Here is an 11,013-nt window from a genome sequence, read left to right as displayed (position 1 = left end):
TGTTCGTTATCGAATTTTCGGCACCAGCTGACAAAAACATCATAACCAAGGAGAATGAAAAGAAAGAGAGGTATCGATACCTTATAAGGGAGTTGCAACGATCGTACCCGGAATATTATGTTAAATTGATCGTCCTTATCATCGGCGCTCTTTGAGGTGCCAAGCTTTCACTTGCTAATGGCCTAAAAAGCATCCATGCGTGTCAACAATATGCTAGAACAGTTGCGGGAAAAATGCAGAAGGCGGTTGTCCTTGGGTCGCTACGTGTTCTTAGGGTGCACGAGGCTTTTGCTGGTTGGTCGTATTGATTCCTTTACAGACTGTAACCACCTATCTCACGGTCGTGAGACGTGGTTGTGGCTGAAATTTCACCGCGATTTCGCTGGAAGCGGGTGCAATTTTCCAGATTAGCACCCGCTCTCGGAGAAATCCTATATATATATATATATATATATAAAAGGTTGTTGACCTTCAATTCTCTTGTGTTCGGCGGGCCACATAGGTATCCAGAGCTTTTGCCGCGGAGCACAATAGATAGAGACCAGTTATGACAAATCTTGTCCGCCACAAGAGCATAAGCTCATTCATACATGTCGCAATTTTTGGATGTACCTCTAGGCACTCAAGGAGCTTAATAAGTAGATCATGGTTCGAGTTAGCGAATGCCTTTCGGTAGTCAATCCAAACCATAGACAGATTGCGTCGATACCTGATGGAATCCTGGGTAATACACCTTCCTATTAACATCTTCTCCCTGAACCTGCCAGCTCTCTCTTGCATCCGCATTGTTCAACTATTGAATCCCATACTGGCTCGATAGTTGTTAATATCCTCTCTTTGAGGATGTCAGTGAATAACTAGTAGCTAGTTTTTAAACCAGCTATAGGCTGGTAGTTCTTTGGATTTGTCATATCTCCGGTCTTAATGATCAGTACTGTGCGTCCTTCTACTAACTACTGCGGGATGAGTTGTTCTTCGTTTAAGAAATTTGTAAATATACGAGCTACATGTTGGTGCGTAGAAGTGAACTTATTCCATTAAATGCTTGTTTAGCGTGTGATTTGCTTTCTGTGAATATCAAGAAAGTGCCCTAACTTATGGAGTTACTTTTTATTTGATTTTATGTAGCTAATCATGCACTAAATATTTAGATGCATGCCGTCTCGCCGTTTTAATTTAAACTGAAGCGGTGCAATATGTTCGCGAGTCTTACTCAGGCGTACCAAACTTTCATTAATTTTATTGTCGCTAAGCAGGGAGACCGCCTTCTCTTAAACTATACAGTTCAGATTCCAGAGATCAACATCTTCAGGAAGAAAATCAGAAAGAGCAGAATTAGCTTCAGCTAATTTGTCAATTCTGAAAAAGACTTTTTGATGTATTTTTGATCTCCTAGTTCTCATTTTCGCATTATCGGCTATCTGCAAATGTGGTCTTGCTGGAACGGGTGGCAAGTTCTCTGGAGGATGTTGCTCTTCTTCTTGATAAAGAGCCTCATATCTCTCTTTGCGTAAAAAGGATACCTGATTTCTTAAATACTGAAGATTTTTATGAGCATACTCCGGATTCATATTGACCCAACGTTCATGTAACCCCTGCATGTATCCTCTTCGCGTCGGTGAGCTCCATTGCTAACAGGTAAGGATGTCCCTCCTGATTTGGTCGGACCATGTAAAAAGATTTTCTTGCTTTTGTCAGGGGTCATTGCGTGGTCGTACCCTCGGTTTGGTCCTATTGCCACTTCCAACTGAACCTTGGCTTCCATCCAAGAGAAGCCTATTGTGGGTGATACTGTGCGATACTGGTTAGATAACCGCATAATTCATTGCATTATTATTATCAGGAAGGGTACGCCATTAACTGTCCATAGCACTGCGTTAAAACATAGTGTACGACACTATAAAATTTAACTATCATAACGTCAGCCTTTTTCATGAATGCATGAGTTACATTAGGGGCCATCATGTTTCTCTGTTATCAGGATCGCCAGGTTATCTACATACCCTTGAGTGTAAAAACAAGATTACTATAAAACCCGAATCAGGCCATCAATGACGCCCATTTGGTAGCGAGAAAACGCCCCCCTGTGGGCATCCCCTTGAAACTTTGGCCTTCACGTCATTACCATGTATTGAAGTATGTACCGGTCTGCTTGACTGAGTGCCTCCGCCCTTTTAAGGTTTCAATAACTCCGTGTGTTTGAGCAGAACCGCATATACAGGGTGCGGAAAAACAGACAGTGTAGTTTTGAAAGGTTAGTACATTCCCTAACTATGAAAACCGCATGAATCGCCCTTAAGAAATGTTTTAATCGGATCCATGCGAGGTCTGCATTTTTAGTAGTGACGAGGTCCACTTCCACGTCTCTGGCGCAGTAAATTAATAAAGGTTTCGGTACTGGGCTGAAAAAACCCAGGAGAACTTCACGAGAGACCTTATGTTTTTTAGGATGAACAAACCGTGATTGTGAACGCGCTACGTTATCTTTGCATGTTGGAAATTTATTCTGAACCTCAGTTGGAAGAACTGAGGGAAGAAGCAGTCAATGACGAAACTGCGACAGATGTTCCCTGCGCGCCTTGTCTCTCTGAGAGGTGACGTGGTGTGGCTCGCGCACTCACCTGATTTGAACATTTGCTGCTATACCTGTTAAGATATGACAAAATGCGACAGAAAACTTCAGAACTCGCCTTTATCAATGTATCGCTGCCAGAGGTCATCATCTTTCTGATGTCATCTTCAGAACTTGATGCATAAAACGGCATGATGTACTGAATATAATAAAATAAACCCCATTTTCGTAAGTTGCGCCGTTTTTTTCACAGCCCTTAATAATTGCTCTGCCTGTGTTGCCGCACCCTGTAGACTTAATTGAGGTGCTACTAAGTGCCTTGAATACTTTACTAATACTTGCCGAATATAAAGTCAAAACAATTATCTAGTGACATCTAGATGCCACGTAGATAGGTGTATTACCATAATTCAATAAAATTAAATTAGTAGTTAAAGGTCATATAATAAAAACTCACCCCTGTGGTTTATGTCCTTACTACCCAAGTCGAATAATGTGCGTCAGCATCAGGTGCGATAAGCAATGCCCATCTGTTAACACAGCCGTAGTCAACCAGATTTCTTCGCTCCTCGGATGGTGGTGGGTCCTGGAAATCAAGTGGTAGGTACGATGAGCAAATCACTATATATTGGCGCCTGCTTCGTACTGGTTCTTGTAGTAAGTCAAAAGATGTTTATTCCGCTGACAAACGTCTGGTTAAGATAGCAGACGCTCCTTTAGCGTGGTTAATGTTAATCTGGATAAAATTAAGGTTGGAAGCGCGACCTCTAGTGTCCATTTTAACTTCTAGTTGTTTCCTCTGCATTTTCTGAAAATGGTTCCGGTATTTTATCTTCCGGGTTAATTTCGGTATTTGAGATCTTTACATTGATCCCTTTAACCCATAGTGAGGCCTCCAGTCGATCTTCTTGAGACTCGACCATTTCTGGCTTGCCTTGACATCGATAACCTTCCATTTTCCCGTTTTCAAAGTTTAATTGTCGACCTTAAGTAGTGCTTTTGGTTCCGCGAATATACCATGAATCCAAACCAGCAGCTTCACTGGCCTTGGTAGGTTTTTCTTTTCTGTCGATAACTTTAATCTTAGCTCCGACCGATCTTAGCGCTTTATGGTCGATAATTAGATTATACAGACGATTCTGTTTGAAAAACAAAACGTTATAGACGTTGAACTTGTTATTTATTATCGGTTTAAAGAGTTTTTCAGAATTTACTTAACAGAGACATTCAGCTATACACTTTCATTCCATTCGCTCAAAGTCTGGTGGTAAGTCAACTTTACAAAAATATGTAGCCAATTTGAAGAATATATTGAAAATCATTTCTCTTCGTTTTAAAAATATCCTAATTCGGGGATCTACGTAGTTCTTATTTATTTAAATTTGTGTAAATTTGTGTCCAATAGAAAGTGTCATTGAGACCAGTTGTAAATCTTGTTGAAATATACTAAAAATTATGATTTTAATTGCCGTGCAAAAAAAAGCGGTAACTAAATTTTGAATATCTCATCTGATTCACAATTGTATTCCATTTAAATATATTGGAAACAAATACGAGTCGGGAGAGGGGGGTCCCAAATGTAGTTACTGCTTTCTTATGTTGCACGTCAGTACATATATACATGCGCTCTCATAAAGACAATGTAAAAATGTGAACTTATATAAGTAAACAACAAAATTATTGGGCATGTTGAATGCTAGGTACTTGCAATTTGAATTATACAAACCTTAATTTGTCCTTGTAGGCTGCGCTTAAAGAATCAAATGAAGTTAAGTTGAAAACATTTCTGGAATGTTGTGAGAATATGCATCCTGCTTTCCATCATTTTTTCACTGAGAAATATTTGTCGCCTGAAGTATGGTTCGAAAGAAGATTGACTTACACTCGGAGGTGATATTTTACTGCATTTTTCATGAAATAAAGAATGATTTATTTCTGAATAAAATATTCAATAATTCGTATTACTTTTAGTATCGCAACAAATTCGATCGTAGGCTACGTTCTCAGCGTTGGAGATCGACACCTACAAAATATACTAATTGATCAAACTACAGCAGAAGTGATACACATAGATTTTGGTGAGAAATACATTTTTATGCGAAAATAGTCAACTTAATTTCTAATTATTTTGAGAAAAGGATAGCTAATTCCTTCTTTGAAACAGGCATAGCTTTTGAACAAGGTAAACTCCTGTCTGTGCCGGAAACAGTTCCTTTCCGACTAACAAGAGATATTGAAGTACCAATGGGATTATCGGGAGTGGAAGGTGTTATGAGGCGTTGTTGCGAACAGACTTTGAAATTACTGCAGGAACAAAGAGAAATAATTGTAACGTTACTTCAAGTTTTACTTTACGATCCTCTCTTTACTTGGTCGATAAGTTCCACTAAAGCACATAGGCTTCAAAGCAGTACTCTCAGTGAATCCTCGGATGGTACTGACGGTACGGATTATTTTCAGATTTTTAATAACAAGTCTTTCTAATATTTTTGTTCGAATTAATTTATTCTCTTTTTTCAGGCTCGGTAGAAATAAACAAATTCGCTAACAGAGCTTTATTGACGGTGCAACAAAAGTTACAAGGAATAGAAGAAGGCGTAACTCTTAGTGTTGAAGGACAAGTTGAAAGGTTGATTCAGCAGGCACGAGACCCTAGCAACTTATGTCTCATTTTCCAGGGATGGCAAGCGTATTTGTAATTTCGTAATTATTCGTTCTTCAAACGCTGAAAAGAAACTAGACTTTTAGAAACGTTTTCCGAAATTTCTTGCAGTATGTATTATTTTTTTATTGTGTGAAACGTGTTTTAAAATAAAGGCTATCCAACTTATTTATGAGAAAAACGTCGATATTCCTTAAAGGTTGACTAGTTACAAAATCCAGAGTTTTGCGATCCTTTTTTTAATGATTTCATAGAATGTAACAGAATTCGGAGAAGCTTCGGAGACATATTTTTATACAAAAGAGTATTACAGTTTATGAAAATATTCATTGTTGACAAACACTAATTTTAGCCTTATGGTTTATGTGTAAGATATATAATTGATGTACCGTTAGGTATAAGAGCAGTAGAATATTCCGCAGATGTAACTTTTTGATTGTACATTTGTATATCCTGTGATTAAATCGTATTTTCAATACAGTCATAAATGAAGCTACTTGTTAGGATAAATATGTTTCTTGAAAGTAAAATATAAGAGTATTTTGGTATATATTTGTGATATTTTTATTACTATGATTAATTGAACTTGATGAACTTACCAACAGTTGTTATATTCAAATATAAACTAATAATATGAAGATTATATAATTTTTTAAGCTGCGGATAGCATAACTGAAAAGTGTACCATTTTTTTAAATTGTCGATTACTAGGTCCCCTGCCTTAGAACTCCTTTTTTGAAAATAAATTGTTACAATTATTTGACCCTACGTTTATTCCATGATGTGTAAGTTCCGAGATGAGAACAAGAAATGGGACAGTAGTGGTGAGCAGTTTGATAGGAATGCACGCAAGTATGCAATCCTGCAACATGGCTAACATCTGAAGTTTGCCAAGACAAATATTTTTTCATTCTTATTCTTAAATACTTTAATAAGAACATAATCACGGGAATCCTGTTTTAGCTATTTTCTAGATTCAAGTATAATAAAATGTAACTGGCCCGCATATTAAAAAAATACGAGCCATGATATTAGTATCTCACCGAACGACGAACGTCGACGACGGTAAAAACAAAACAGGCACATCTTGGATAAAATATGGCAGTTGATTGTGAAAATAAAAATCTTCCACAGCTCGCTGAAAAAATTTGCATTAGCAACTTAAAAAATATGTTAATTTTGAAGTATTTTGAAACACTATTTATCGATAAATATTACGAATACGAATAAAAATACTTTGATTTGTGATCTTTATTCAATAGATCTTCTTAGTTCTTTATCTATTCTCTAAGTTCAAAATTTTTAATAAATATTATACGGTTGCCCCACCGAGCGACGCTGCCATCCATTTTGCTTCAAAACCGCGCCGCCGCTATTTCGAATTCAGCGACGTCGCGTCGTCGCGGCGCACATTGGGGACGGAATGTTCAAAACCACCCGCAGGTCGCAAATCTTAACTAAATCAAACAAAATTTAGCAGAAATGTTTGTAAATGACTTTCAAAGAGACTCATGAAGCCAAATTTTTCAAAGTAATTTGTTTAAATAAATAGTTCCAACAAATTTTGTTTGCAAAACTAATGGCAAATTTGAAATTAGTGCACGAAAAAATCCTTTAGTTAACATATGTTGTATTTGTATTATTATTCATTTTCTTATAGGGGTTAAACATTTTAGAATTTATTTTGCACACAAGTTAAAATAAGCAATAATTTATTTGAACAAATTGTTTAAATATTTTTCAAAACTAATAGCAAATTTCAAATTAGATATGCCTCAAACTCTTCAAATTCTATATGGTTTATCTAGTTCAGGACCCGAAATCTTATATTCACGAAAGGGTTATACAATTAAGTTTTAATTCCGGCGTAAACAAGCAAAAGCGGAGCAGGCTATAATGAGTTAGTTGCTACCTACCGTCAGCCCCGAAATCGGGGCTATAGAAGAGTTTCACTGTACTTGTGAGGAGGTTGCTTGGTCGAATTTCGAGTATCCTTTAGTCCTAATTTTTTCAATCGACTTTTCTCTCGTAGTAGGCCTCGTACGGTGAACAACACCTCGTAGATAACCCCACAAATAAAAATCGGGTGGCGCTAGGTCAGGCGACCTTAGCGGCCATTCAAAGCCATTCTACTTATTCACTGACCAAGACAAATTTCATTCGGAAATCTCTAACGATAATAGCGTAATCTGGGTCCGCGCCACCATGCTGTAGTCAAATTCTCGCTCATGTGAATAGGTCGACGAAGCTCTCGAAGGAACTGTAAATAGCTATCTCTATCGACATTGCGATCAAAAAAATATAGGCCTACTAAATATCCATGAACGATACCACACCAAACAGTTACACTCCAGTTATATGCCAGATGCCCTGGCAGACCGAAGGAACCGAATGGAGCCTCTACAAAGTACCCGTAAAGACCCCATTGGATCCCCATTCGGTTCCTCTTTAAAAAACTAAAAAAAAAACAAAATCAACCTTTAAACTGTTGAAATTCGGATTCTGCGTTCTATTGGAAACTCACGGAGTAATTGCAATATTGTTTTGCAGCGGTAAAAAGTTTAAAAACTATAAAAGATGTATAACGCCTGTTGACTGCTTCTTAGAGATGATGCGTTTGAAGTGTAGCAGTCAACAGGCGTTATACGTCTCATATATATATTTTTAACTTTTTACCGTTGCAAAAAAACTGTTGCGATTATTCCGTGACCTTCTATAGGGAATTTTAATGCAGAATCCGCATTTCAATAATTTAAAAGTTTATTTTGTTGTTTTTTTTTGTTTTTTAAAAAGGAACCGAATGGGGACCCAATAGGGTCTGTATGGGTACTTTGTAGAGGCTCCATTCGGTTCCTTCGGTCCGCCAGGATGGCTCGTCGATTGTGCTCCTCGCACCTCACTCCGCTAGTCGAAGTTCAAAATTTGAAAAATGGCCAAAAGTTACCATGTTAACTGTTCGTTGTTGTTTTCACCGGCAACATACTTCAAAAATAATTGCACAATCTTCTTTCTTCATAAAAACACATTTTTATATAGAAAACAGTACGAAAACAACTAGAAATGCATAAATAATTATTCTGACAATTATTGATGGTTTCTACTTGTTTTTATATTCTTTTCTGCAATTTATTGAGTTTTTAAGCCCATTATCTGAAAAGTATCTGCGCATTATCGCGATTATCTGAACGGTCAGCTATTATCTTATCTTAGGGATATGAGTATACGCTAGATGGCTCCAAAGTCGACTTTGTTGCGACACATCTATAAAGCATTGAGTGCCCACGCCTGGTACATGCTGAAATCCCTTTGGTTATGACGGACACGTTGGCAAAGACTTACGAGTTATTACCGACAATTTTCACAATAAATTCCCGAATTTGTGGTCATTAGCAAGAATTTGTTCCAAATGTAGAAAGGAATTCGCGACAATTCAGGGAAGATCAACTGGAAAAACTGTTAAATGGATTAAAGGATAAATTTGCTTCTTTGGATAAAACGGATCCCCTGAGACTTGCTATTCTTACAATTACTCCTGAAATCTGGAATATTCGGAAACTAGCTTCAGAATTTAACACCTTTAAAAGAATGGCCAGATCAGTTAAGGCATTAAGAAAACTAGAGGGTGTATTAGATATTCCAAATTCAAAACCTGGAAAAACGTTACCAGAAAACACTGTGAAAAAGTAAAAAAGTTTTACGAAGATGGTATTAATAGTAAACTGATCAATCGTAAAAAATAAAAATAAAAAATTTAATTTTTGTAATGCAAAATAAGAAACAAATATTACAGTAATAATTGAAATTAAATTTGTACGTCCTTTTGCAATATATGAATAAGCAGCCCCAGACCGAAGTATGGACGTAAATATAATATACATTTGATATAATAGAGTTGAACATAGTGTAGAAAAGTTCACACTCTTGACAAAATCGAGTGCCAAGCACGAGATACGCGATGAGAATGTGCTCGTTAAAGCCGAAGAATGTTTAACAAAAGAGATTTCACAATCTCCATATTACAGTTGTCGATGCTTTGTCTTTTAATTTTAAAAGGTATGTGCATAAATAAGAGTGTGGATTCCATAACGTCCTTTCCCGCCTAAATAAATGATAATAATATTACATATGTGTGTATGTATGCATGTAGTATTATTATTATCATTCATTTAGGCGGGAAAGCACGTTACCCGGTAATTAGCGTTGAATTCAGAAAACTTAAGAATTTGTATTCCTATGAATACGCAATATTTCCTCTGTCTAAAAATCCCCCAGCGGGAACAGAAAAAGTGTAAATCCTATTCCTCTCAATCGACTTCGTAAATTTTAACGAACGCATTTATTTAACCTATTTTTCATTATTAAGTTTTTTTATAACTTATAAATTTGAAGAATATTCAAATTTATATTTCTTTAAATTTTAATAATTTATTCAAACATCTTAAAAAATGCATCAAAGAAATCTATTTAAATGTGTGAATTAAAATAATTTTAACGCAAGAGAGGCGGACTTGAATTGATTTAAATTAAATTTTCAAAACTTATATTCCACATGAAGGAATTAAAACAATTTATCACACATATTTTGTAAATTGATTAGAAGGAATTAAATAATGTCAAAAATTGAAAACTTTTGGGGAATAGAAGACATCTGTGAGGTTATCTGTCGGTACAATTACTATAAGGAATTAAATATATTGAAAACACGTCCTCTGTTGGGGAATAGGAACCAATGTGGCGGCCGCTATGGAAATAAAAATAAATTAGTTTCTGAGATATCCTTTTCTTATAATGATATTTTAGACAGATAGAAAAATCGAGCATTGAAAATAATAGAATATTCTTCACTTTTACGCTGATATCTAAAAATATTCATTTTTCTCTATTTAAAGCTTATTACCGTGTATGGAATCCACACTCTCATTTGTTCACAGACCTTTCAAAATTGAGAGACAAAGCATAGACAACAATAATATAGGGATTGTGAATTATCTTTTGTAAAAGCGCCTTCGGCTTTAACGAATACATTTTAATCACATATCTCGTGCTTCGCTTATACATATAAATAAACAGAATGTGGTGAATAAAAGAACCAGATTCTGGTATTTAGTTCAAACACTAGTAATTAATGTAGAAATTAATTAATTAATATTATTCCACGCTTCGCAGCATATTTCAAAAAAATATACAAAAATTGTTGACAGAAAATTCATTTTTCTTAAGCCGTTTTTTCCAAAATATATTTGCTATTTAACAATTGGTAGCCCTGCTATAAGTTCTTTGGGGGTATATTCAATTTTAATTATTATAGCTTATACAAATTATTAAAAAATTTAAGCAAAGCAGACAATTTTAGAAAGAAAGGACTGAAATATAGTGTAAAACTATTACAGAAACATATTTAGTACCATTTTACGTTATTTTGATTTTGTCTGGTGTATATCATGACCAGTCTGGGCCAGGATGTACTATACCAGACTGTGGTGACAGAACAGCACGCCAAAGAGGAACCAGCTGGGCGCCAGGCTGCAAACAGATTCATCTTTTTCTGGTGCCCAGCTGGCGCCACACAGTGGTCTGGAATAGGAATTTACTCTTCATAATTGTAATATCCCACCTGGGGTTACGGCGCGAACGCCGATCTTATTCAAAATTTAATTAGAGTTTAATTGAAATTTTCATTGAATTGAAATTAATTAAATAAAATAATTGAATATTCCAATGCTAGTTGATGTGATTTGAAATGATACACAAAAATATTTTAGTTTAAAAGAGAACTTAA

The 11,013-nt window shown here is 35.9% G+C and overlaps 1 protein-coding gene across 3 annotated transcripts in view; it reads left to right on the top strand.

Annotated features, from left to right (window-relative positions):
* LOC117166950 (serine-protein kinase ATM-like) overlaps positions 1 to 5,783 on the top strand; it is a 41,991-nt gene extending 36,208 nt beyond the window's left edge. For all 3 annotated transcript variants that reach the window (XM_033351432.1, XM_033351430.1, XM_033351433.1), the window contains 4 exons: positions 4,317 to 4,462; positions 4,544 to 4,650; positions 4,737 to 5,015; positions 5,093 to 5,783. In XM_033351432.1, coding sequence (XP_033207323.1) covers positions 4,317 to 4,462; positions 4,544 to 4,650; positions 4,737 to 5,015; positions 5,093 to 5,271 — 711 coding nt within the window. In that variant the 3' untranslated portion in view covers positions 5,272 to 5,783. The remainder of the gene's footprint in view (positions 1 to 4,316; positions 4,463 to 4,543; positions 4,651 to 4,736; positions 5,016 to 5,092) is intronic.
* Positions 5,784 to 11,013: the final 5,230 nt, after the last annotated feature.

Source organism: Belonocnema kinseyi, chromosome 2 (genome assembly GCF_010883055.1).
Source record: "Belonocnema kinseyi isolate 2016_QV_RU_SX_M_011 chromosome 2, B_treatae_v1, whole genome shotgun sequence".
In the NCBI taxonomy this organism is placed as follows: domain Eukaryota; kingdom Metazoa; phylum Arthropoda; class Insecta; order Hymenoptera; family Cynipidae; genus Belonocnema; species Belonocnema kinseyi.
This window is presented reverse-complemented; position numbering and strand designations above follow the sequence as displayed.